The sequence below is a fragment of the Megachile rotundata genome, chromosome 16, assembly GCF_050947335.1.
Source record: "Megachile rotundata isolate GNS110a chromosome 16, iyMegRotu1, whole genome shotgun sequence".
Taxonomy (NCBI): domain Eukaryota; kingdom Metazoa; phylum Arthropoda; class Insecta; order Hymenoptera; family Megachilidae; genus Megachile; species Megachile rotundata.
Genome location: NC_134998.1, coordinates 13591020 through 13618939, shown reverse-complemented (window position 1 = coordinate 13618939; position 27920 = coordinate 13591020). Strand labels below are relative to the sequence as shown.

The 27920-nt window shown below is 49.2% G+C and overlaps 2 protein-coding genes across 8 annotated transcripts in view; one reads left to right on the top strand and one right to left on the bottom strand.

The window, feature by feature from the left end:
* The window catches only part of LOC143266018 (uncharacterized), an 80331-nt gene that overhangs the window by 6237 nt on the left and 46174 nt on the right, over window positions 1-27920 (top strand). For 3 of the 6 annotated variants that reach the window (XM_076541220.1, XM_076541216.1, XM_076541217.1), the window contains exons 2-3: window positions 9401-9438; window positions 19379-19487. In XM_076541220.1, coding sequence (XP_076397335.1) covers window positions 9401-9438; window positions 19379-19487 — 147 coding nt within the window. Of the gene's footprint in view, window positions 1-4544; window positions 5302-5410; window positions 5630-9400; window positions 9439-19378; window positions 19488-27920 lie in introns of those variants that run through there. The other 3 variants (XM_076541219.1, XM_076541215.1, XM_076541221.1) reach the window with 2 other exon arrangements.
* LOC100875783 (nuclear RNA export factor 1) lies at window positions 2148-4275 on the bottom strand. 2 transcript variants are annotated; one of them, XM_012280575.2, is made up of 2 exons: window positions 3963-4275; window positions 2148-3864 (listed from the first exon to the last, which is right to left on the bottom strand). In XM_012280575.2, exon 2 carries the CDS (start codon window positions 3790-3792, stop codon window positions 2218-2220), a length of 1575 nt encoding a protein of 524 aa, XP_012135965.2. In that variant the 5' UTR covers window positions 3793-3864; window positions 3963-4275; the 3' UTR covers window positions 2148-2217. The 2 variants fall into 2 exon arrangements, with proteins under 2 accessions (XP_012135965.2, XP_003701253.2); XM_003701205.3 differs by having other exon boundaries at window positions 2148-3861.

The window sequence follows — 27920 nt, the reverse complement described above, 5'->3', positions numbered from 1 at the left end:
ACGAATCCACCTGGCAATCTCTAACCGCTTCAGAAGGAAACGATCTTCCAACGAGAAATTTCTTGCTGTTCCTGATTTAACGCGTTCACCGGTGATCGATTCGGAAGTAACTTGTTCCCTCCTTCTTCACATCTGATATTTTAACATACAATTAATAGTCCAACGTCAACGGTTGGAATCTTTTCTTCGTGCTCGTTACGTAATTATCGAATAAGACGACGTAGGACTCGTAAAATATCCGAGATCAAGTTGGGAAGATATTGATATCGAGAAATTGGTGGAAAGTGTTGCGTGATCGGTAGGCGAGTTTCGTTGGATCAAACCTAATTGGAGGGAAGCGCGTATTCGTTACCGGAGAAACGGTGCAAGTTTGCTCCAATTTAATGACTCGTCTCCGGACGAATCTCACGGATACGGTTCTGCGTTTAGTTACGGTGGTAAAATTATTCTTAAACTAATTACTTGGAAGTTATTTGATACCCGAATACGTCTCTAGCTTATGTAAATTCTTCGAACAATTTCTTCGTTCATCCCGCGAGTCTGAGTCGATCCATTATTCAACCAGTATGTTTTTTCAAGCAATTTCATCGTTCGACGAAATTTACCAAGAAGAGAGAGAGAGAGTTTCCTGACAAAACGGCGCATCTTCTCGACAGGAACAAAGTATATGTACCTACGTAGACGAAGAGTGTCGCAATCACGAAATCGCGAGATCGGTTTCGTGCTACCGATGTGTCGTTGTCGATTCGAATGTGGCACAAGGATGCGTTGGTCGCTCGGTCGAATCCTGTCGTTTCGTTTTCTCTCCACGATCGTTAACGTTGCCAAGACCTTTACAATCTTTTAATTAACCCTTTGTAATCAGGATGTTTGCCTTCGCTTTAGATTTGCAACGCGGTTAAAAAAAACTTGTCCATTCGTAGGATTCTCGTCTTTTAATATTCTACTCGTTCTCTATACGTTTTTAGTTCTCGGAATAAAATTTCCATAGGATCTCTATGGTTTGACTTTCTCCGATGCCTTATCGATCTCAACCATCTTGAAATATTATTCGTGTTTCGCGCGATGATCAACTTGCTTGTTTTCGATCCGTTTCTCGGACTTTTGTCGGAGAATATTAGTTTTATTCCCCGGGAAAAACCTTCGTGGGAGGTTGTCTGAAATCTCACGGTAGGTAACAACGGCGACAATTATTTTATTGTACTTGCAGATACTATAATTGTTGGCAAAATAACTCGGTCGACAAACATACGTGATCGCGTAACGTTCGTTATTGTCAGAGAGGTAGATTATTTATCTTGGTAGCATCTTCCTGCGTGCACGATTCGAGAGCAGGAAGTGGTCTGGTTGTGCAATGGGAAGCGGATATGATGGGATCTAGAGACAAATATGGAAGCGATTATTTAGCGTCTAATTGTTCGTTTAGGATCTTTGCTCCATCGACGTGAACCTAAAACGCGTCGACGACGCGGATGACTAGCGAAACGAGTCTTCTTTCTCTCGTTGAACTTGCGGTGGCATCGATTATTTTTTTCTTTCCTAAAGAAGATGGGAAAATGGCGAACTCGCGACCGGTGCTCCTAATAATAAGAAATATTCGAGTGTCGAACAGTGTTTGATAGAGTTTGTCAGAGACCAATTAAAGTTAACGGATTAACGATGCTCGTTAAATAATCGATCTAGTAAGGTAAAACCCTGATTATCGATGTAATACCGCTATTTCGTCTCACTCGCTTCGTCCCCTGTAATCACTATAATCCTTGAATGCATAACCTTTTGACGAAGTGGAAGCGAGTATCCTCCGAGTTTCTTCTAAATGCCAGAGGAGTAACATCACGACGCGTTTGTTGATCCACGATAGCGTTTGAGCATGACTTAACGTAGAAATATTTTATTTATAAAAAATGCATCGTTTACCAAGGATATCTCGTTTTTTTACTGCGACCTCATAATCGCAGGATCATTGAGAAGTTGCTTCACGGGGGGTCGTTCCTTTCAACGATACGTTATTTCGAGATTTATTAGCGACAAATAAAGCTTGCTTAAGTCTGAACGGTTTATTATCCAGTAATTTTTTTACAATTAGCTTTTAAAACAAGAATGTAGGAGATAGAGGATCCAGAAGAAAAAAATTGTATTCGATGCAATAAATAAAAATATGTTTCTTTATAAGTAATATTTACAGAGGAAATACATTGCACGTAGAAAAATACAGTACTATCTCATGAATGCTTCGTTCGGTACAGCGGAAGATTTGTAATCTTTCATAAAATTTGAAATCGCTTTCCTTATGTTCCACTTGGCTTCTTCCAAGTACGTTTGACACCATTCGTTGTTCAAGGTGGTCACCTCCACAAATTTATTGAACAACTCCTTCTTCTCCGTGACACTGAAGCACAATGGCGCTACTTCTTCGTACGAAATTTTCGCTTCTATACTACCGGGTGAAATTTCTTCCGGAGCCGAATCGACGTGATACTGATCGTTCAGAATATTGTACTCGTTATCGGGACCAGCTAATATCACGAACGTTCTATTGAACGATAAAACTTGAGAAGAATTGTTCAATGTTTTAAACAAACCACTGACAGAGATCGCTAAACATTTACCGTCGTCGTGCATCAAATCGCACGCGAACGAATTTCGATCGTGATAAGATCGTGGTAATCTCTTCAAACCGCCTAGAATATTGTCCTGTCCGTAATAGAGGTGTTGCCGTTTTTTGTTAGGGTCAGCGTTTCTCAGTAAGTTTCTATTTGCCGTAAATTGACCAAGATTTCTTTTGTGAGCCGCAGCGGACGAGATACCAAAGCTCATGGAATAAAATGCGTTTTTGTAATACAGTCCTCTCAGAACAGTTCTATCGCTTTGATCGTACAGATGAAAGAAATGATTGACGAATTTAATGACCAGTTCCTCCCTCGCCTCGCATTTGAAATAGTTGGCGCAAGACAGCGGCAAGTTGCTAGATTTCACGTAAACTCCGTCCAGCTGAACCAAATTAGGACAATACTTTTTCGCGGACTCTATGTATTGTTTCGAGTTTGAATAATTTTCGCACAAAGGATTTCCATCCAACCATAGTTTTACTATACGTAGTTCTTTCAAAGGGGCAAGCAATTCCATAGAGATTAAATTGTTGTACCTTAGATCAAGGTACTTGACGGTGGTCAAATTAGAATTTTCTATGGCCAACAGATTAGTCAGTTCGTTCTTCTGTAAATTTAGGTGTTCTACAGCAGCAATCGCCGTCTTGATTAATTTCATAACATGGTTGAAGGTTCTCTGTTGGGTTAGCGGACAGTAGATCGTTTTAGATACCTCTGGATCTCTGTGAAATTCTTCCAAATCTAGAGCTTTCCTGTTAGGATCGTATCTCTTACTCATAGCTGCTAGCAGCAAAGGTTGAAGATTTAGTTTGAGATCGTGAATGGACGCGTATCCCAAAGTTACTATTAGTATCAGAGGATCTCCTTCAGGATTCTTGATTATCAAGTTAGTTTTGCAAAGTTTGTCAAGAGCATGAGCACAGTTCCGTGCTAGGAAAAAAGTGTCTTCTCCGCTAGCTTGATATTTGACAGGAATTAACTCTGCCGGTTCAATGGCGTTCAAAATAGCTTTCAGCACTGTCTCCTTGTTATATTGTGTTCCTTTAACGATTTTAATTTTGTGCCATACATCGGAACGACCCATTAACGTTCTTTCTTGAAACATAGATCCACCCATGCTTATCTTTATCGCGATCGACGAGTCCAGTTGCATGGGTACAACGGGTAAATTTGTTCTCTGCATCGTCGAATCGTTCGTTAACGACTTTCAATCTTGAGCGTACGTTCTTATGTTGCGGGAAGAAACGACATGCTGCTGAAAGAACGATTTGCATTGTTTACATCGATAGGTTAGGTTTCTTATCGCAATAAAATCGAGTACTGTGTAATATAAAAGTAAAATAATCGGGTTACCTCCTTCTGAACGTAATGGTTATGAAAGAAGCAATAGCTTCCTTCGACTGTTCTTAATTGTAAACAACAATTAAAACTGGTCACATTTATCGACAAACGACGAACGCGCACCGACGTTTTAACAATGAATCTTCCATTTAGTCCGTAGCTTCGATATATTTCGTTTCGAGTAAATCTTCTAATTTAGAACAAAATAGTAGAACATTTACGCCAATACTTTGCGTTTATAGAAAATTTCAAAAATTTGTTTACTCGAGCCAGACATCGCGCAACATGATACTTTAATCGAGTAGCGGTAGACGGCGTTGGTGGTATCGTCCGTGGAGAGGAATCGGCAAAAAAGTAGTTGTTTTCGGATCGGTTAGTTTGAACGATCGTTGGTAGATGGCGGTAGCGGCACCGTTTATCGAGACGCGCATTATTTCAAAGTTAAGAAAACGAAAAACAAATAAGATTTCCACGATGGGGTCACGACTTGTTCGATTAATCGTTTAAATTTAAGCTGTTACCGGTCCACGATGCAATTAGAGGATATTTATTGGTCGGAATGAAGCAATCGGAAATTGCCGCGTTTACGAAGGGGCGGTGTTCGAAAAAAGTTGTTAAGAACACGTTAGGCGAAGACGCGTTAAACGTTAGATCCTGCGGCTCGTCCGTGTCGAAAGTACGCATTACCAACAACGTGTAACGTTATCGGGACAGAATTACCCGCTCTAGAAATCGGTTCTCGTCCCTCTGTTCCCTTAAATGTGTTATTTCGAAATACGAAAGCAACAATGAATCGCGCGGTGAAATGGAGGGATAGAAGGTGACGAGACCGGTGATTTTGTCCCTCGTTGTGTGCGTATCGAACCTTGTTGTCCGCCTTGGGCATCTTCTTCCGCGTTTCACGTGCTCGGAAACGGAAAAATCCTGTTGCGTCGAACGATCTGCTAGTTATATACCAGCCGGATAGATTTTTCTCGGTAAAACACACTCGACCAGCTGCACCACCGGCGGTAATGGCCAGCTCCGTATGCGGTTACCCCGTGCAAAAGTCCGGAGATAGTGGTGCCATCTAAATCGAACGATTTAAAGCAAGCCCGGGAAAAAATGATAATGGAGCCACCGTGACGTTCGCTTTTCGGTTATCGAGCCACTTTGCCGGAGTATCGTTTCCTCTGGTTCGTTGTCAGATCGTTGTCCATTGAAAGGGCAGAACCCACGACGAACAAGGAAACGTACGTACGGGTTTTAATGGAGAGAAATTTTCGCGCGATCTCTTATTGGCAGGGTCGAAGATTTTGCCAGGTATCCTTTTTTCCACGACGTGTACGTGTACGAGAACGTATCGACGCGGGTCCGTATTATAGCAATTCAATAATAAATTGTAGAACGCTCGGTCGTCGCATTATGCGCCGGTAATCACAGTAATAAGCAGTTCTAAAAGTAACGTAAGTACGTTGTAGGTAGTAACGAGTGAGCTGTAATCTCGGGGATGCCCCCTATTTTCGTACTCGGATACATCGACGGGGATTAGGGTAAGGGAGCGAGAGAGAGAGGGTCGTTCGAACGACGAAGGAGGATAGGGCGACAGAGCGGCAGAGGGCGTTGGAGCGAGGCAACGGAGAAGAGCGATCGGGAAGAGAAAAGGACGCTCGAAGAGGAGCCCATGGGCGTCATCCATGGTGCGATCCGGAATCGGTATAATTTACAACTCCCGCAGGAAATTGAACCGCGACGACTCGACGTAAAAGTGAACGGCTACGCACCAGTCGCGATCATAGGTTCCTACCTTTCCTTCCGGCACTAGATCAGTCTCGATCGATGAACGTTTGCCCCGTGGATGGAACAGGATTAACGATTTCTCGCGCTAGTTCCCCGCGTTCTTACGACTGGTTCTCGACGATCCTGCTCGTATCGCTAAATAACGAGTCGTCGGACGGGGGACACAGAAATTCAGAAACCGAGTAGCCTGTTAGATGATACTCCCGCAAAGAAGGGCATCGTATGTACGCCTATGAGGCAGGCACGAGAAGACCGTGTCCGTACGTACCCGTTAAGCCAACATCTAATTCGATAACTGGCGAAAATAATAACGTAGCGATCTGTTGCGTTCGCGAGGCGCAATCATCCGTTTCGTACCGGGTGTCCACAGAATACTATCGGTCGATCCTCGCTAGGATATTCTCGATCGTCGATCGATACTGGTCAGGTGTAGCTCGTTCGAACGATGTTTTCCTTTTTCCGAATCACGTTCGCGTTCCGATGAAATTGTTTGCAATAGTAACGCGAACGATTAGTCGGTGGGCAGCTTTCGATTTTACTGGACTATCGGGATCGGGGTTAAGCACGAAGGAAGGAGGTACATAGTAGTCTTATTTTTCAAGTTTTCTGTTAGTTTAGTTGGGTGATGGTCGGCAAAGATGGAGACGTTAGAGACGTTTGCTTCCGAACTGACAAGGCGTATCACCGATTCGAATGAAATTTCTATAGGCGATACACGACTCGAACAAATATCCGACGAGGCAAAAACACGATTAATAAAAGGTTTGGCGTTATCGCGAGGCCAGTCGGTAGCCAGGGGAACGAACGAGAGCGAAGCTCGGAGACGGTTCCAGGGAATCAGATAATTTTTCTGACGCGTTTGAAAAGAGCGCGGACCGTCTCGCACGGTAGCAATTTATAACGAGCCGGTCGAGCTACCACGGTAGCAGATGACATTTATTAAAAGTTTCTGACCGAGCCACGTCGAGCATCGATCTTCCTTCTCCGCTTACCCTTCGTTTTTAAAGGCTCGTGTCGTTCCTCGCCGTTGAATCGTGCCCGCCTTGTTATCCGGCTCCACGACGAATACCGAACAGTTTAATAAGCAAGTGGTAGCCACGATAACGCGATACAAGATACACCGCGATGGTGTATCATCCATCACGATGAACTCGCCACTCGTCGTTTATGCGCTACGAACAGATCTCTCTTTTTTCATCGTACGTTTGGACGTTGGTGCAGCCTTGAATCGTCTCGAGGATTCCGTGCCACTCGTGCAACGTCGTCCTTAACCTCTCGCGCCTGGACTACCGGTCCAGGTGTCCGAGCTTTTCGATACTCGTCGGTTTTATTTCGGAAACGCGAATATCCTGTTTCCGATCGCGAACAAAAGTCGACTCGAGATACCCTTGGCGAGATTCGAAACGATCCTTCATCCTTTTCGCGTGAAAGTTGGATTAAAAAGAGCGGTATAAAACGACGGAGGTCCTAGGCGGTGGGCAACGATAAAAGCTCGATAAAAGGCGGCGTGGATCGACCCGTCATCCGGGCGGTCGCGTGCAAAAAATACGTTAATTCCGCGGAACTTGCATGACCGTGCAAATAAATAAAACGGCAAACACATACACGCGTGGATCGACCCCATGGCAGCGTATTTTATATTTTATCCGGTTCGAATGATTGATTGCGGCTCCGCTTGGCTCGGCCGATAGCATCTCGCGGAATGCACGGCTGTACTTGTCGTTTCACGCATTGTTTATTATTGTCCGATGCTTTTATCGTGATCGTCTGCTCGAACGGACCGCGACAATTTTCAGAGGGATGTACATATACATATATATGTATATGTATAATATACATATACACGGAGAGAAAGAAAGAGGAAGAGAGAAGAAAAAAATGATTATCCGCTGCTAAGAAGCCGAGCTTCGAGCAATTTTTCTGGGCGGGAAACTGGGCGGTTCGGTAAAAAAATTTGCGACGTCGGTCGATTAGATTGACACGAGACGAGTTTCGCGAGTAACTCGACGGGAAGTGGTCGTTTTTGGCCACGAACCGGAGTAAAGAGGCGAACAACGATGCTGTATACGCGGAGGAAGGATAGTAATTACAGAAGCGGGACTGAAAACGCGGGGTTCCATCAGACCCTGCGAGGCACGATCCTCGATAAGTATAGTTGTTTCAGAATCGCGTCGATGCCTCCTTCTACTCCCGCTATCTCATTTTATTGGTACAGGTAACGCGAAAAATTTATTGGCTTCGACGCAGCACGATCGTTCGAGCATACTCGCCAGGATTAGAGAAACCACGACTTTCCTACACGCTGCAATTTTACCCCTTAACCGAACACTCTATTTATGTAACGTAGATGGACACGCCGGTGCAATATTACGTTTTTTCAAGTATTACGAAATTTAGTTATCGAGATACGCGCTCTCAACTATTTGGCTCGATCGGCTTCGCTTTCCGATTATTTCAATTTTTTCCAGAATTTTTTCCAGAATTTTTTCGACAAAGGCGAGACGACGCGACGCGACGCGACGCGCGACTACGCGTCGATAGAGAGGCAATTTTAAAATTCCTTTTTTAAAACGTATCGTCGAGTTTGGCCTATAATGGTCGGCGCGTTAGTTGCTTCGTGTTATTCCTGTTCTCCGGTGAATGGACTCGATCACCGGTACTCGGCAACCCCCTCATTATCTTCCGATATAGTTTTGCCTGATTTTTTCCTTCGATCGCTCTCTCTTTTTCTGCGTATCCCTTCTTCGTTTCGCAGCCGAGCGACGTACAATTTCGTACTCGCGTTTCCCGTTCGAGAGACACTTAATTAAGAAATCGAAAGAAGCGCGCTCGACGATCGCGCAAATTGCATCGGCGCGTAAACTCGCGTAACCGTAACCGACGACTCTTTGATTTTGTTTATTGGACCGAGTCAAAGGCGGAAGAATATCCTCCTTTTAACTTTACGACGTATTCTCGAGTATCTCGCGAAATTATTTTCCCCTCGTATCTGCGGTTATGCGGCGCGGCGTCGAGAGGCCGATGCAGATCCTCCCGGTCGATCGTCACGCTCGATTTCCTTTCCGTTGCATAGCGCGGAGCACAGAGCTCCGAGTATAATGTAGCCAATTAATGCCCGCGGGACAATCACCGCAACTTTCTTACCAACTGTCCCGCAAATTGCCGCGATAAACGGCCACTGGCAATCTTGGCCAAGCAGTATCGAGACGGAAATGTTCCATGCTACCGAAACACCCTTCCACCCCCGTCTTCCGTTCTCTATTTATTTGCCGCGCATCGATTTTATATATTTTCCGCGACAATTTCATTTCGAACAATACCTCGAGGGGTTTCGCTAACTTCTCGAGCGATCGATGCGCGGGACAAAAATTTCTCTTTCGCGAAACCATTATCAGGGACTAATATAGCTCGGTTTACGGCTGGCGGAGTGGAAGTATCGATGTCCTGGCAAACGCTTCGGCCACTTCCTAACGAGTGTGCTAGCCTGACTCCGAACCTGCCAGGAATCAATGACAAATCCAACGAGTCTTCTCGTTCGTCAGCTTTTTAATCGGTCGAATCGACCTACCGTTGGTCCAGTCTCGATTATGCTTCGAGAACGTTTCAATCGAGATAATAACCAGACGATTCTCGTACGTTTCGCTAACGATCCTTTTGTTCGTGTGTTTCAGAATTTGGCCGGAGGAGATACGGCGCAGTTTCGGCATCGGTGAGTGTTTATTCAAAATTTATACGTTTTTGCATGCATATAACGCAACGAAGAATCGACTCTTCGACGTGGTCCAGATTCGAAGTTCGAAAGGGTTTCGCGGTTTCACGCCAGATGGTGGTAGACGTCTCGCGTATGGATTCGATTCTTCACGCGCGACTCTCGAAACTTTATTTTCGCCAAGAAATAGTAGCAGAACACCTTGTTTCGATCTTTCTGACCTTCGAGCGAAAAAAGGAACCGTACTTTCGTTCGCGTACAAATCTATTGGCAAAACCGAACTGCCTAATCACGTTTGCATCTGGGCTTCCTTATTCACCTTCGACTCCCTTTAGAACAAGCAAACAAGTTTATTGGCTCATAAAATCCTGAGAAGCGAACGATCCGGGGTGTATAAACCAAGTTTATAGCCGGTTCTTCGTCGAGATTATTTAAGTTCCAGAATCGTATACCATTGTCTCGGATAATTAATATCCTGTTGTTTTTAAATCGAGACAAATTGGATAAATTAAAGATTAAATTGAGACGTCGGTGGTAGTGCTCGGGATGTACGTCGCCATTTAACTTAACGACAACTTTTGAATATTTCATTAGAATCGACAAAGTAAACAATCTTTTTCGTACATTTCACACTGTTAGCGAGTTCCATCTCGTTCGGCAAAGCGGACGTAATTTTCGGAGAGGCAAGGTTTCCCCAAAGAAATAGGTCGTTCTAGTTCGCAGCGAGGTAGGCAGTAAAAGGCGTAGAAAATACGAAATTCCGAAAGTATCCCACGCGAAGGGAGAGCAACCTATAGCGAAGCGAGTTGCAAGAGCAGTCTCGTAACTCGTTCGCGAGGAGAGTAGTTTTTTGCAGCGGCCGTAGACTTTTTTGTCAGTCTCGATCCGTCGTTATCCGTTGGCTCTCGCATAACTCGAGGCAGATTCTAGTTGAGGCGCAGATTTATTAGCGATAGAGCAGTTCGATAGGCAGTCGTGCATCACCACGCCCAGTCCCTCGTGCCCGAGCGTGCACACACCTGGTACACCTCGATGCAACGATGTACAACACCCCGGCGAGAGAAACGCAACGTAACCCAGCCGTACAAGCTGCTTTAATGCTATGCTTCGCTCGATCGAGCACCTCGAATGCATCGACCGATATCTCTCGCCCCTGGGCCTGACCGTGCAACCAAACGAACCCTGTAAGCTTCTGCAATTTCCTGTTAGCAAGCGACTCTTCTCCGCTCGGCTTTTTCCCGTTCCTTTAATTATTTCGATCGAACGATACTTTCCTTCTTTATTTTCATCGGGATGCATCGACGACCGCTAAGATAACTCCGGGAGAGAAGGAGATCTCCTTCTTAAAAATATTCGATAGTCGAACACTATAGAAATAATAAATATCGCGCTCGACGATTCGTATTAAGGATGATCTTTGATGGGACTCGTAATTAGTAAATGTAACGCAGTTTGTATCGCGGATCGACCTAATATTTCATCTAAACAAGGCTGGAACGGAATGGGACGGAAAAAAGAAGGAGGGTTGAAAATTCGTTGAGCATCGAGGCGATAATTAGAAGGAAATCGAGTGCGAACGAGCGAGCTTATCGAGGATGATCAGGCCGCCACCGCCGAGTACATCGTGAAAGAGATAAAGAGGCAGAGAATCTGTGTCAGAGGTTGCTTATGCCTCGGATTTATGGGTTTGATTACCAGGCGCGCCATACGTGCCGCGATTTTGTATGGTTAAATCGTGATCCTCCACGCCTCCTATCTCTTTCTCTTTCTCCACCCTCCGTAGTATTCACCCCTTGCCCGATCGCGTATAAAGTTATCGCATTCTCGGCCTCGTAAGTGTCCATTGTCTACTTTCAGGCCTGCATTATTCCTCGTGCTCGAGTCTCGAAGCCCTCTTGCAACTTACCTGCGATGTAATTTCACTTTTACAGCCGCGTCGGATTGACCGACGATAATCTCGATACGCCTCCCTTTTTCTTCTTCTTCTTCCTCTCCACCTTCTTCTCTGTTTGAGTTGGGATCGCTCGACGAGAGAGATCTTTTGACGATTCTCTGCTCGGTTTAATCAAATCGCCGAACGCGTCGCTTTCGTATTTCGCGGTTTCTAGTAAACGGTGTTCTAGTAAATGCTCGTGCAAGAAATAAGTTTACTATTCGACGAAATCGTTTATAATCTACGGCGTAACGCGGATATCAAGAACGTTTAGGAAAACACACGGTAATAAGTGTGCCGAGTGCAAAGGGTTCATTTTTTCACGGGAACGAGTCATCGTAGACGGATATTGGGTAACGGTAAATATTAATACCGAGAGAGCGCACCGAAAGAAGAATTAATCTCGCATCGACGCGGGGACCCTGGGACCCCAGGAGGTTCGTACATTACGAAACAAGTAGGTCACCGAGCGATTGAATTTTTCAGCATCGCGTATAGTACTTACGCGTCCGACTCGCGTCGTTATCGACCATCCGATCGACGTCCCGACGTTAATTTAAATAAAAAAAAATCAGTTCGGCGATCCGAGGTCTCTTTCGAGCGTTTGTCGATTAATTTTCAAATTTCGATTCTCGACTAACGGCGTTGTTAGCATAGTTCCGTTCTGAAGCATAATTTCGGTTTTGAAATTTAAGCAACGCGTCTCACCTACGCGTTCCATCGAAGTTCGAACGTCGAGATTCGGAGAGACTCGGTGACGAACGGTAGATCGAAAGCGACGAGAGACGAGGGTAAAATCGAAGGAAGCGGAAGGGCCGTAGGATCGATGCCGAAGGGCAATCGAGGAGGCAAGGCAGGCAAGATCGAGCGTGAATGAGGCGCTAACGACCAGTGATTACCGAGCTGGCGTACACGTAAAAGCGGTTACGAGAGCTCGGAGAAGCACGAGGAGGATGCGTAACCGTGCGTGTGGCACCAAATAATCGAGCGTGTAGGTGAGGATGTCCATCAATCCCGAACGGACGGCGAGACCTCCCGCGACGTTTCTCATCTTCTCGCCAACGAACGTCGGCCGTCTTCCCGACACCGTCCACCGTCCATGGACTTCTGCTTTGGCCACGTTTCGACGGGCTCCGAGATCGATGCACCCTGCCGCAACAACCTTCCTCGATCGTTTCCTGCCACCTCGACCTCCTCTTCGATTCCACACCTTCTCGCTGTTACGAGGTCGATGTATCGGTGGGTCGGGTGTAAACCGATTTTGAAACGCGAGCAAGTAGCCCAGGACTCGTTTACTCGCTATAACTCATAGAGATCAAAGTCGGGTTCAGTTTCGACGAAACTACTCGCATCCTCTCGACACCTCGTCTTTCACGTAGCAAGAAGCGTCGATGATGTTCGAAAACTGGTCGGCTCATTAGTACGTGAAGGGTGGGTGCCACCTACTGGGCGGGGCAGCGGGTCATTGAAACAATGGTGTTGTGACTAGACATCGTCGAGTTCGTATCCGCGGCGGGCCACGCGGACCCGAGACTGATCGATTCCATCGATGATCGATCGATCCACGATATTTTAGTTTTCCTTTTTTCTCCAAACGGTTAGCCCGTCTCTTTCCGGCCGTCGAAAATTTGAAAATCAAGATTTTAATTATTCTCGACTACCACTCGATAGGCGGAGTCATTAATTCGAAGGGAACGAGCGAAGAGCAAAGGGGAGACAGAAGCCGTGGATATAAATCAGACTCGCGTCGAATCGTTTTTTAAAATTTAAGCAGGAAGCATCGTTTATTCGATCGATCGCTAATAGATCTCCACCGCGAGAGGATCATTAATTATGCCGTTAATACGCGTCTCGAGGATGCGAGTCCATTCTTTTTTCGCTTTCGCGTGTCAGCGAAACGAGTCGAAGCCGAGAACGAACGGAGCTACGGTGAAAGCGGAGGGTGCGGCGTGGCGCGGCCTGGCACGCCGTGGCGCGGCGCGGTGTCCGAGACGTTGGTCCACCTAGCCCTTTCGTCCTCCTCCCTCGAAAAAGGGTACACCGGAGTGCCAGTCATATATTAGAGAACCGTTGGGGACACCTAACAAGCTGGCAGGACACGTTTCCCAGAATCAGGGGTACCTGCCGCTGCTGCCGCTGCCGTTGCAGCCGCCGCGAACAACCCTCTGACTTTCTTCTCCGTCTACTTTTTTTTCTTCCTCTTTCTCCGGCTTTTGTCTCTCTCTCTCTCTCTCTCTCTTCATCGCACCGTCATTTCACGCGCCACTATTTTTCTTCGATCCACCCTCGACGCGTCATCGATTCTCCGAACGTTGATCGGAAAATTCGTGTCGATTCGTTCGGATTCCTGAACGGGTATTTATCCGACGACGAGAAAATAGCGACAGTCTATTCGCTAGGAAAAAGGGAAAAAGGTGGAAACCTTAGCGATAAATCAGGGACTTATTAGCCGAGCGAGAACGAACGAATTCCGGATACGGGCTGGCCGGTAAAGCAGCAGCAGCCTCTAATCGTGAAAGGAAAAGAGGGCCGTGTGAATCGTTTCGAGTAATAGTGTTATCAGACGCGAGTCGTGTAGGACACGATGTGTTTCTGATACCGAAACACCGAGCTACCTGAGCCGGCTACCCGAGAGAAGTCCTCGAACGATCGTTTATTTCGAACAAACGCGAAACTTTCGACAAACTCGTCCCCTCGGACCGTTTACGTGGTTTCGGGACGGCGAATAAAATATTGCTCGCGAAAACCGCGAATACAGGCGGGCCTGCTGCTCGACGCGTTGCCGATTATCGATCGTCGAATCTAACGAGCAAAAGATTTGCGCTATTCGAGGATCGTTTACGGATTTCTCTGTCGCGATGCGTCTCTACTAAATTCGAAAACCCAAACAAGTTACCAAGAGCAAAACTATTGACCGTACCAGCTACCACCGCGATCGTTTCATTTAATTAGGACTTGTTTTTATTTCCGTTAAACTCGTCCAGGTATTTTAGGAAGCCCCGAAGGTTTAACTCGCGTTCGAGCACGGATTCGATTAATTCCGTTGGCCCGCGTCGAATATCGCGGAAAAACTTTCTTCGAAAGTGGAAAGCAAAAAAATCGGACGGTGAGGCGCGTTTATAATTTCTAGACACAACGTCTAGAAGTGATTTCGACCTGTTCGATAGTTACGACGAACAAAGCCAAAGAAAACGTTGTAACAGTAGCGTTTCTATTTATCGTTTAATAGTCGTAACGCGAGAGGAGCGTCGCGAGAGATCTCGATAGAGCGCACTGCGTCTTCTTGTTAATAATAATTTCCGGAACAGGTTACGACGCGTGTAAAAGAAAACTACCGGATTAATAATCGTCGATAAGCTTTCTTCTGGGAACGGTTGCTCGTTTCGTTCTTTCCAGCGTCGGATAATTAAACGTTTATCATCGCCGCTAAAGCAGAAACGCTTTGCCGAAAGAATTTCTATTTTCGAACTCGTTCGTTTCCTTTCGAACGTACGGTAGCAATATCGCGAAGGCTACGAACATTGGCGTAATTGGGTAGAGATATTGACTCGACAATAACCGTTACCGTAATGAACCTAAGGAAATCCTAAATTCTAAAACGCTTATTCGGACGTGTACGTTGACTAGTATGTAGGATAAAAAATGAGTCGCTACGTAACGTTGTATTCGTAATGGAATTATTGGCCGGGACACGTTGCGCGTCAGGTTGATCGAGCTGACGGACGCTTCTCTCTCTCGAAAACGATTCCCTCTGTCGTTTCCTTATTTGTAATCGAACGATACGAGCGAGACCCGTTCCCGAATTATTCCCAAACGTGATCGTGGGCTTTCACGTCCTTCACACCTACCGGGATGAATCCTAATGCGCGCTTAGCCGGTGGAATCACCGTACAGATCGTACGCCACACGCGTCGATCAAAAGTATGCTACGGAATTCTGTCCGGATCAACGTACCGAGAGAGAAGACTGTTGCGAAAGAACGTTTCGAACAGTCGGCTCGATCGGTCGTCGATGCTGTACGAATCCCGAGCAAAATTTCGATCGATGACGATAGAGAGGCAGGAAAGAAACAAAGTATCGGTGTAGCAGGGTGGCTGAGAGGAGAGAAGAAGGGGTTGGACGAGTCGAAGGGGTCAAGGGTAAGGCATTCCACGAGTTGACACTCGTAGCTGGCCCGAATGTTTCGGATGGTTTTCCTTCCTCTTCGACCTTTTGTCCCTTCTCGGTTGCATCCTCGTCCACGTTCGCTACGGGTTCCAGCTGGATCCGACGCGGCGTGTTATGGGCTCGGGTTCAGCCACAGCCACGATCACATTTACAGTCGCGTTCACGGGCACAGCCACAGGAACAGGCACACGGGCTCGACCGGAGGAGAACCGTGCTGTACTACGGTTCGTGTTCTCGGTTCTTGGAATCGCTAATTAGTGTCCTCCTTGTTTTATTCCCGTGCCGCTCGTCCCTCTGCCTGAAAATCCTTGTCCGCACGCTGCCCACGACGATGCTTCTCTCCTCCCTCCTCTCGGATCGACCCGCAGCCAATCTCCGATTGACACGTACCATGACGATTTCATTCGTTTCGCGACCCTTTGTCTCGTTCTTTCGTTTCCGCTTTTCTCGCCGATATTTTCCTCTGTTCGCGATCCTACGCGACGTCGCGACGCGACGAACGGATCGCGCGGAAAATCCTTCGAGAACGAGAGCTCGATTCCCCAGGCGTTAATTACCGTCGCCAGAGACGGTAATTTTTTTTTCTCCGCGTTCGAGATCGCTTGTTCCTAGCTATCCGGAGAATGCCATGCGTTCTCGTAACGAGTCGAGATCGAAAGCGTCGAAGGTTTATCGATTTCTTTAACGAATTTCTCGGATGCCTTACACTTCTTTACGAACCTTCACACCTCCGACGTATATCGAGACATCTTCGCCTCCCGATTTGATCCGGCGAACGGATCCCCGCGGCGAAACGAGCCCCTTTCTTGGAATCACTAATTAGTGTCCTTCTCGCTTTCTTCTTTTCCAATCAGCGGCGAAAGAACCAGTCGTCGAATCCGATTCGAACAACGCGATTCCTCCTCGACCAGACAGACTGACGCCCTGTCCCTGTTCCCGTCTACACGAACGTTCTTTTTCTTCTTCTCGAACCACCGATTAATTTATGACACCGTTTACGCGCCGTTCGATCTCGACGTCGAGCAGCCATTTTACGTTTACTCGTACACGTTTCGCGCTAAACAATTATCTATCGTTGCTCCCATCCGTCTCGTCGTACGCCTACCGCACTCGAGACGTTCTCGTCGTTTCGAAATATTCCCTCGTCGAGGGAAATAAAGTCGCATTTGGTCGGGCGCGAGAGTAAGAAGGCGTAAACGGTTTGGAAAGAGGCTGCTGGTAGACGAGGGATATCCGTGGTGGCACACACGCGTGTCGTGCGACAGCCCGAGGAATATCTGCACGTCCTTTGGCAGCAATAAGAACGGCAACGGAATAAAGGAGAAACGTGACCGGCGCTCCTCGCAATTTACGTCAAAAGCGGCGTCGTGGATTCCCGCATACCGAATAACGACGTCGTCGAGAATAATGTCGCCTATGTAGATTCGATCCCGATAGGAAAATACCACGCCGGTATCTCTCGCAGCAGTCCCACGTAGAGAGAAGAAAAAAAAAAAAGCGAAGGAAACAGGAAAAGAAAGACAGAAACAGGCGAAATGAACGGAACAGGGTGTTCTTCCACCGGTCAACGAGCTGTTGGAAGATGAAATGAGCGGATAAAGGAAAGGTCTCGAAATCTCTTGGTCCGATTTCGATCCTCTCCGCTCCGTTCGCTTCGAATCCTCGATTCGCGGCAATTCGATCGTAGATTCCCGATGTCGCCTCTAATCGCTGTTACGAGTTTATTACCTTCGTTAACGGGGTTGATCCGTTTAAGAGTTCCCTTTGACCCGTTCAACTTTCTCGACGCCATCTCGCTCGGGAGATCTGGTTTGCGCGCATCGGCGGTTACGCGACACCCTGTATATTATCTCCGAGGAGATAAAAAGGGGAGGAAAGAAAAAAGAAAGGGAAGAAAGAGAGTAGGCAGGATCGAGAAAGGCTCGAGCGCGTGATAGATAATGACAATTTCGTGTCAGTGGTCTGTTGAACGATTGTAACGAGCGCGGTTTTAGCCGTTGCACCGAGCCGGAGGTCCTTTTCCTCGGGTCTCCTCCGGTTGTCGAAAGGAGGCAGCTACGGCTACGGCAACAGCCAGCACAATGCGCCGGCGTCGTTGCGTCCCGGCAACGGATAGCAGTTTTTTGCCCAATTGAATTGAATGTAAAACACGGCCTTACATCAATCTGAGCCGCGAGGCTGAGTGACCAGAGTGATTTAAGTATCTCGGCCTCGCCGCGGTCTTTAGAGCTTTCGTGGAGAAAGAGACCCGGGGGCCGGCGTCAAGACTCACCGACCGTCCAAGTCCGTTCGCCTTTCTTCCCTTTCGGTATTTCCAGAGAAACACCAACTCGCTTCTTCTTCTTTTCTTCGGTCGTTCAACTCGCTCTACCCGCCCCAACGGACTAAAATTCTCGAATAACGCTAAAGGATTCGAGCGTCGATAGCTCGACGGTCGTGGCAATGACCGTTTCGGGCTAATTCGATCGCGAACAGTGTCAGAAGTTGATCGTATTATGTCGTGGAAATTCGGTAGATACGAGGGACCACCGTGTTCGTTAACGCGACGAACCGAGTCAATCCATCAGTCTCGTTCCTTCCGATCGCCTAAAACTCGTGTTCTTCTACCGCGACGGGGTTCAAGAATAACGTCCAGTTCGACAGGGACACGTATCGCTCGGACGCACGTAGAATTTATAGTCGGCCGTTCGATTCTTCTTCCATAACCGCGGCCAGCATCTGGAGCGTTTTATGATAATTGGCTGCGTGGCTTGCCGGCACCGCGTTTTGCTCTCGTATGATAGATTTTTTGCTCTCCGACCGGGAATCCGTCGTGAATATCAACGATCGCTCGTCGATTTTCGTCGAAAGTATTATTCCCTGTTTCGACGAACCGTGGCGACACTTTTATCCCGGTTTCGCATAAATAGAAGCAGCAGCGGTTCTCTTTGTTCGCGTCCGTGGAAATTTCGACGAATCGGGGTCTCGCGGAAATTAGACGATGCGGAAATTAGATGCTCGATTTCGGGAGGCTCGTGTCCGAGTCAATTGTAAATCACCGGGTCTCGTGGCAAAATGCGGCACGCAAAACTCGGCCCAACCGCCCTTGACGCTATAACGCGGCGTTCCACGGTGACAAACTCCACCGGCGAACAACATTCCCCCAGTCCTCGATTCTTTCTTTTTCCCGTGAAACGCGCGCCATTGTTCTTCGAATTCCTTCCTCCGCGATCCCTCCCGGCTCGCCGCGATCTATTTGTCGTCCGCTTGCCTAATATCGCCGCGAAGAAACGATCGAACGATTAACGCTGTACTTGCTGTATTCGACGACTCGATCTCGTCTCTTCGAACGTTCTAAGAAGAGCAGTCGAAGAGCGGTCGAAGAACGGTCGAAGGGGTCAGACGCGAGGTTCGGTCGCGTGCGTTCGCGGTCGCGCTCGCTGAAATCGGTGTCCACGGGTACACGGAACGGTCGCACGAGAGCACGAAAGCGAAGAGAAGTTGTGTAGAGAGGCGGACACACGTACGGGACCCCGGTGGACACGGTGTGAGTAAAGGTGGATACCACGGGACAGAGCCAGGTATACCTTCGCTATACCAAACCGTTGTCTTAAGGCTACCATATATTACGTCTGATGCCGTGGGTCTCGGAGCTCCCTATCCTCCTCCCACCGGCCGGCCGCGTCTCGGGATCGTTCGTTCTCCCTCTTTCTCTCGACGGTCGCGTCCAGTCGCGTTCACTTCCGAGATAGACGAAGAGCCAGATAGGGCGAGCGAGCGTAGCCGAGAGGAGAGTGCCTCGAAGAGGTCCCACAGGCCCCGTGTCGTCGCGGGCATTCCTGGAGCTGATTTTATTTGTAGGATGTCAACCAGTCAGAGGCACCGAGGGACCAACCGAGGGACGCAGAATGCGAGCCTGGGACTCGGAGATAGGGAGAGACGGAGACGAGGACAGGCTGCTCGACGGAGGGTGAGTCTAAAAGAGGAGAGGGAGAGGGAGAGACAGTGAGGAGCAGCGCACCGGGCATGGGACCCGGATCGGACCCAGACCGGACAGGACCAAACGGCAATTAATTCCCCTACGGATTTATCGTGTCCGAGTCCACCGATCGGACCCCGCGGATCCTATTACCCTCGCGGGTCTCGATCATTTTTACCCGCCAGGACACCGGTGTTCGTTCGCGACTTCCATGCTGCCAATCATTTCGACGCTTCCGCGAGCAAAAGCTTCGAGATTTCGCTCGAGTCCGGTCGTTGTCGGCCGAAAAAGGCAGAATTCCTTAAACGGTAGCGGAGTCGGTTTCGCGGGTCGGCCACGGGTCGGTCGGTGCTACGCTCGCGAAAACGACGCGATAACGCTCCGATTTACGACGCGAATCCGTGCCTCGTACGTGGACCGAATTCGTGTCGCGCCGCACCGTCCTCTTCGCTGGTTCCATTCACGAACCCGTCAAACGGCACGGTTCTTCGACGTTCGGTCGAGATAAGCCACAGTCGTTGGCCCGTTTCGCGTCATCGAGTTAATTAACCCGAATGTTTTATGTACGGAACAAGGAGGGTTAAACGCGCGGCGAAGTCGTAGCTCGAAATTCCTCGACGAGGCCAGGGAGAACGATCGAACGTCGCTAGACACGGCTACCGTCTTTGATTATCGGGGAGTAGCATTTTTCTCCACGAAGATGCGGCCGCGCAGATAAGGATGACCGAGGACGGCTGTCGAGATTCGACGTTACGCCGGCTAAATATCGACCCCCACTAATTTTACTCGTGCGTGGGTCGACCTATCTCGAGCATCGTTTCGTTTTACGGCGCGAGGACACCGGTAGCTCGTTCGCGCGGCCGATCGGGAACAGCAACCGCTACCGCTCGGAAGGAAAAACCTGCTGTTCCGTTCGAATCGCTGTCGCGTAACGAGCTCGGTGATCGCGAGGGAAAAATTAGTCTCCTCGGAGGGCGTACGTCCATCGAGAACCGTAATGGTTCGTGGATTCTCGTCACGACCATAGATCGTTGGGTGCCGTGGTAGCCGGGACTGCCCGCTGGGCGTCCCAACACTATCGCTCCCGGATCAGCCACGAATTTCAGAAGCTACCAACTTATATATATCCGCGGCGTTTATGTATGTTTATGCCTGTGTGCGGTCAGTGTTTACGGACCCCCTGCTGCATCCAACCGCGGCTCTTGCACCGTTCCATCGCGAAAAGAACCCAGCGGAAGGGTTGTGTCCTCCGCCTCTCTTCGTCCCGTCTCCCGAGACTCTTTGCCCGGTGTCGATGTTCCATGGGAAAAACGCGTAATAATTTGCGGCTCGTCCCTACCTACCTCTCTCCGTCGCCTTTCGTTCGCTAATCAATTTCGGAACGTCGATAGATCATCGTGTTTTTTTTCTATTTTTTTCTTTTTTTTTTCGACCGTTCTCCCGTTTCGACTTTATTGTTTATCCGTTGCGTGATCGATTCCCCGGTTGATCAATCGGACGGAAATCCTGTTTCAACGTACTTTTGGTTCAATTGGTTCGTTTATTTTTTCGTTCGTTCGGGTTTGGATGATTTATGACGAGGATATGTAAAGCAGCGTTTCGTCGAACCGAGTCGATTACGCGCCAGCGTCTCGTTACGCGACCTCGTTTTTCGACGCTGATTTTTATGATAAATTAATCCGCGTTGCGAAACACGGCCAAACGAGACGACCGTCGATACGTACCTCGATTAGGAATCGCGTTTTGCTCTCTCGACGATGCGGGAATAAACGTTACGTAATCGTCGCATTTTCAATAATATTCGTTACGCGAGAGAACTACGAAACTTTGATTTGCACGCTATGTTACGCGAACAGAGAGAGAGGGAGAGAGAACGATGCGCGTAAACGCCAACGCAAGGCCAGATTTAATTACTTCGCCAGTTTATTAATACTTAATGTGTCCTGCTGCTCGTCGTCGTGGTCGAAGCGTTTTAAAAGCGGATCCTTCGAGGGGGAAACAGGGAGACAAGGAATAAAAAAGAAGGCACGACGAAACCCGCCTTTACGACACTGTCGGAATGGTTGGTTCGGCCCTTTTTACGCGCGGATTTTTAATTGAATTAAACGATGATAAATAATCGGACGATAGGGGAGAATGTTATGCGGCAGATTTTTCTGGTCTGTGGATTCGCGTCTCGCCCGAAGAAGTTTCTGTTTCTTGTTCGCCACCCGAATCGATGCTCCTTCGTTTCGAGGTTAATTCGCTATCGGAAACGACGAAGTTGTTTCGATCCATCCGTACACCGTTTGACGCGTTCGATTTTCCGACGGTAGTCGAGGGAAAACGGAAGGAATTCCAAGGGTGTTTGGCGACCCCTATCCGAGAAATCGTGCATCCGAACGGAAAAGGAGCCGGTGCGCGAGGCGGTTCGAGACTCTCCAGTTTGCCGCGGGAGGGGGAGAGAGAGAAAGAGAGAGAGAGAAAGAGAGAAAGGGGGTCCTGGACCCATTTATCATACAGGAAACAATAGGAACTGGCAAAACACGTGCTTCGCGCGCGCTCCGCAAAACCAGCCGAGGCGCAGCCCTCGAGAGAAAGAGGGAGAGCCGTGAGGGAGATTCGAGAAGAGAGGGTCCAGATACATAATACGACGAGGCAGAAAACAGGCGAAAAAGAAGACCCTGGACCACGAGTCTCTACCAGCGGCGGAGAAGGAGAGAGAGAGAGAGAGAGCGGGACCAACAGGGTGACCGGTCCTCCCTTCATTTGTTAAAACAATATAACAATTCATTTTTGTCACATCCACTGTCGAAGACCTTTTATTGTGACGGGGAGCCCCTCGGAATTGTTTCACCGCTGGCCAAACTATTGTCAGCCGACCGTGTCCAGGGCCGGACGAATATCCGAAAACACGCTGTTCTTCCACCTTCTTCCACGACTTTGCTTTTCCACTTTCGAAAGCGAACTTTCCGATTCCGGAAACCGGTCAAGGTCGAGAAATAAGCGTCACGCGAATTTGTCGAGCACGCGAAACTAATTTGGCCTTATCACCGAGAAAACACGATCCCTTTATTAGCAAATTCGAGTATTTCCCAGAAGGAAATTTTATAATCGAACGCGCGGCGAAAAACGGGTTTCGTCGCGGTCGCTAACGTTTCGCGCGATCCACGATCGCGAAGCTTTCGATCGAGCGTGAAGGGTTAACGAGCTTGCGAGAAAGAAGAAGAGAAAGATTCGCGTGCAAGGAACACGAGGTGTGGAATAATACGGCGGGGAGCGTCGCTGAAAGTTTAAAACGTGACGATAGATTCGCAGCGAGGAACAACGCCATTATGGATGAAGCAAACTGAAGCCGGTCTTCCTGGTCTCCCGCCATAAGTTAGCTGCCACCGGTTGAACCCAGGCCGCATGAGAGATACTCGCGGCAGCGCATTATTTACATATTTATACATTAAACGATCGTCCCCTACACCAGCCACGAGAACAGAAAGAGAAGCTATCCTCGGGGATCCCTCGTCGCCCTTTCGGGGATACGAATCGGCGAAATTTGTGCGGTGACCAAGTCGATTCCGCATGCGAGTTTCGTCGATAAAATTCTCGCCAGTTTTTTCGTGTATCCACCCCTCCTCCTCCTTGTTCCTCCTCTCGTTCTTCTTCTTCTCCTCCGCCTCTTTCTCCTCTTCCTTCTTCTCGAAGAAACGAATAAACGAGTTCTGTTTCGACGGTATTTCGCGTCGCGTGGAAAAGTGGAATTTTATCTTGGACGAGGGGGCATAAGTTCGGCAAGTAACAGGATAGGAGAGGAGGACAAACCGGTGCGTTATTAAATTACTGGAGAACGGGCGTTTCTCTTCCAGTTGCCTCGCGCAGTTTTGGCAGAGAGATTCCGCGGAATTTATCTCGCGGCTTCGCTCGGATCCAATTGCAGCTTAGATCGGTAAACTTAGCTCGCGAGGAGGTCGCGAATCGACGAGGCGGTGACAATTTTCGTTTTTAAGCCGGTTCTCGTTCTCGCGATGCGTTCGACCGGCGAGCAACGAGCGTGAGCTTGCGATATCGCGGCTAGAAAGAAAAGCGTTTCCGACGTATTTCATGCAGGAAAGATAACGGGGCTTACGGTCACGTGAAACGCGTCAGAAGGAAGTACGAAGATTTATCGCGAGCGGCATCGGTGCTCCGCTACCTCTAACCCAGCCGCACACAACGATCGATAATTCCTTCCTCGTTTGCTCGCGCGGCCCAGCGCGAGCTTGCAAAGCCCGTTTCGAACGCGATAAAGTCGTTAACGCGCATTATCGCCGGCCAACGTTTCCCAAGGCCAACGGCAACCACCTGAATAATACAACGTTCGCTTTATGGATCGACCGTTTCGCGAGGCGAGCTTTTGTCGTGCCGGTAAACGAGCTGACGCGACGCGACGCGACGATTCCGGCTTGACGAGATTATCCTTCCTTCGGCTCGATTCGAGCTCGTTCGAGTCGTCGAAAGGACGTCGCGAATGGTCCGCGTAAACGAATTACGGAACGCTTCGGATGGAGACGAAACGAACGAGTAACGGTAGAAATTAGTGTCCAGAAGGCCGGTACGAGCGAAAGTGACGCATAATTTACACGGCTGTCGACGTGCATCCTCGAGCGATAAAACTCAGCCACCTCGCGCCGGTCCCCGGCCCTCCTCGATCCTCGGGTAAAGCGATCCACGTTGATTTCGTATGCGATCCGCGGGGGCCCGTCAAAACGCGCCGACTATGTCGCGGGATCCTCCCAATAAAACACTCCACGATCCACGGTCATACAGTCCTTCCGAAAAGTATCCTCGTTATCTCGCCGATTACGCTTTAGAGCTTGGAACCGAAATCTTCCACGAGGACGATTCTTCTCGTAAACCCGAGGAAAGTTTCGTCGATCCGTTAAGATCTCGAAGCGAAGTTCGAAGAACCGTACGATCTCTGAACGTTCGTATTTACCTTGGTTGTCGTTCGCGGTAGAACACCAATTAAATCGTGTTGGAACGAGTAGGTATTTTTTGTAGCGAGACGGTGGCCCCACCTTACCTAGACCATAATTCTGTCCAACGTTCTCTCGTTAACATACTTTCGGCCGCGACTGTATAGCTCGGTCGTCGCGCTCGTCCGCGTATAGAGCGGGCCAGCAGCCTTCTATGAGTAGCTTTTCGACGCTGGAATTCCTCGCGAGGCATCACAAAGGGGCCGCTGCTGGCCCGTTTCTCTCTCGCGGCCGTACCAGTTCTTGATCCCCGTTTTGGACACGACGCCATTTTGGTGAACCGCTTTATAACGCCGTGGCGAAGCGCCACTCGTCTCTTTTCGTCTCTTTTCGTCTCTTTTCGTCTGTTCTTTTACCGGTTCGCGGAGGAGTCGAATTTGGCGCTGGCGAAGGCACGCGATTATCCGCATCCGTATCCGGCGTAATTATGCGAAAAAAGACGCGCGCGTACAGCCAACGAGTTCGCTGCCAGGGAGGAGAGCAGAGCGAGGGGGGCGGCGAAATCGGTCGAGATCAAAACGACGCGGACGGGTCGGACAAATTGTTGGATTTATGGATCGGCGATGGGGCGAGAGAGGCCTCTCTCGAGCTCGATCCACCCCGTCGTTATCGTAAAAATCTCCGTAGCTTCCGAGAAGGAGACGAACGAGAAGCAGCGGGCCAAACAGAAGAACGAAAAAAGCGGAACCGGCTACGAATGTAAAGCGTCCGGCTCGTGTTCCTTCCCTTCCTGCTGACCGCTGCGAGCTCGCGGCGTCGTTGTCCAAACGAGAATCTTCTGTTCGTTCTCGTTCAGGGACGGGCATAAACGGATTCCGAGGAACGACCTTACTTACCGAGCGATCCGTTGTTCGTCGCGCGAGCGAAACTTTTCGGAATCTCGCGGCGACCAACGGAGGATGTACGAGCGGGAGCGAAGCGGATGGGTGCCGTTCTCGGGCCGAAACCGCGCCGCGGCTAGATTTCTATTCCCGATTAGAAGGCGCGTATACGCGTTCTCTCGCTACGTGACGAGAATGCCCGTCAGACGTGTGCCTCTCGTTGAACGCTCGGATATCGGGTTTCTGCTCTCTAACGACACCATCTGTTGCGTATCCGTGTGGCCATTTAACCCACGCCCGGCGCGTTTCGAATAATTTGTTTCGTCGTGGTCCGATACGTGGAAAAGCTCGACGATAACGCCGCCCTCGCGGCTCCTCTCCGCCGAGACTCGGGGTTAATCGGTTTATAAATAAGCCTGTTGTACCCGCGACGCCTCCTGCTCGACGACGATTCGACGTCTCTCGATCGGTTCTCTTCGATTCTGTCAGCGAGAGCTGGCTCACGCAGGGACAATGGTAATTACAAGCTGGCCCATTAGGACAATGCGTCTCTCCGCATGGGGCAGGTGTTTTTAACCCGTTCTCCCGCGCGCGATCGACAGCGATGGCTACGAAGATTCATCGAGATCGATCCATTTTTCTCTACTCTTCTCTTTCTCGTGTCGCCGTTTCGTCGATCGAACGACCGAACACTGGAATTCTCGAGCGTCGGCGTACGTTGTCGCGGTGACGAAGTCGACCGCGATTTTAAGTCGAAAACGATCTCGACGAAGGAGCGTATTCGGCGGTAAGGATAGGTTCACGGACATCGCTGGACCCGCGAGGCGCATCGCGCGCGGTGCCCGTAGGGTGATTCAGCGAATAGTCGACGAGTTTGAGCGAGGAGCACACCGTGGCCGGCGGCGTGCAAGTCTTATGGGGTCTTAAGGGCCGTTTCTCGCGCATTGTTTCAGACCCCCGCGGGGCCGTAGCCTCGCGAGTCATCCGGGAAAATTAGTTCGTCCGCGGGGGGTTCCTTGTTACGGCGGAGGCGCCCTTTCCTCTTCCTCCACCTCCTTCTCCTCGACGGCCTATCAAGACGCGCGCGACACGTGAGAAACTTTTTACGCGCCGTTATGCCCGAGGCACGTTTCGTCTCTTTACACCTAGCGGAGGACAGTCGATTCGTTGGGAAATTTTCAACGGACGAGTGTACGAAAAGCCTTTGGTCGCGTACCGTCTCGCGTACCGTCTCGCGTACGGTCGAACAAAGCTAGGTGAAAGTTTGTATCGGCGTTAGAAAAGACGATTCGGCGGTATCTTCGATCGAGGAACTTTCGGCTTGTTCGACTTGTAATTTGACCGTTTAGGCGGCGTCTCCTGCGGAGCGAGATCGGACTGGACGTTTTCAAAGTCATTCTCGTAACCTCGACGAGGTTATCGGTTACGTAACGAACGCGTTTCCGAAACGAGCGTCGTACCGTCGTCGAGATTCGACGGTGACCGGTTACCGGATGCGCCAGACGGGACGGATTATGCTCGACGAGAGAAACAAACACTTGTTTCGCCGCCTCGAACCTGACAAAATACCCGGTTAAATTATACTTTTTAATGATTCGAATTTACGAATTTAAAGCGCGACGAGGACGGTTCGGCCCCGAGGAAATAAAGAGACGCTCGTTTCGTCGCGTCGTACAAGTTACGCGCGATAATTAGGATCGAAAAGCGCGTTTCGAGGGCCGTGCGAGGCGTGAACGACACGAATAGGGCGTTGATTTGACGACACTCCCATAGGGTTTGTTCGAGACGAGTGCATGCATAATGCATCGCGAGCCTCGGCGATCGTGCGTCGTTCTTTCACCAAATGCCCTAACGAACGCGTGTTTCCTTGTCTCTTAAAACCAACTCCGATCTTTGATCCCTTCGTTCTACACGGATTTCGACGGAACACCCGCATTTCGGAGGAATCTCGATCGATCATCCGCTTTCGACGATTGCTTTCGGGAGCGAAATTCCTCCTCAGCGGGCATTGGTGGCGCGAGTACTTAACGGAAACACGGAATTTCGAAAAGGACAAGAGGACCGATCCATCACCGTACCCCTGTCAGGGACGATGCGTAAAGTCGTTCGAAGCCGAATGCGTTATTATTCCCGTCGATTCTCCCCTCGGGAAGAGGACATCGCGAACCGTGTATCGATGGCTCGAATGCGCGGTTTCAGGCTTTCTCTCCGCTGCAGATGGAAACGGATAAAACGTTGTCCGGGCGATCGAATCTAATTAATTCGCGGCGATTACTAATTGGACGTCTCGCGAGGTTCGATTATCCGTGATCCAGCGTGGAACGTCGCGTCGAGGGAACGCGTTGACCTCTGCGCTTGAAATATTTCCAATTACGGATCGGCGTTCTGTGTCGGCGAGTTAAAATCCTTGCAAGGTGCCGCCCGTTCCTCTTCTTCTTCTTCTTCTTCCTTCTCCTCGTCGTCGTCCTCCTCCTCCTCCTCCTGCTGTTTGCTCTCGAGCGGCCGTTGGATATAACCGTTGTCAACGAGCGTACCGCTCGCGAGAGGAAAAGCATCGACGGAAAGAAACAGCCCCGTGGGCCGTGCTTTTCGTCGCTAGTTTATCGAAGGAGCGG

Excerpts from the sequence above, each read along its gene's own strand:
- LOC100875783 (XM_012280575.2), bottom strand. The coding sequence starts at position 3,792 with ATGCAGAGAACAAATTTACCCGTTGTACCCATGCAACTGGACTCGTCG.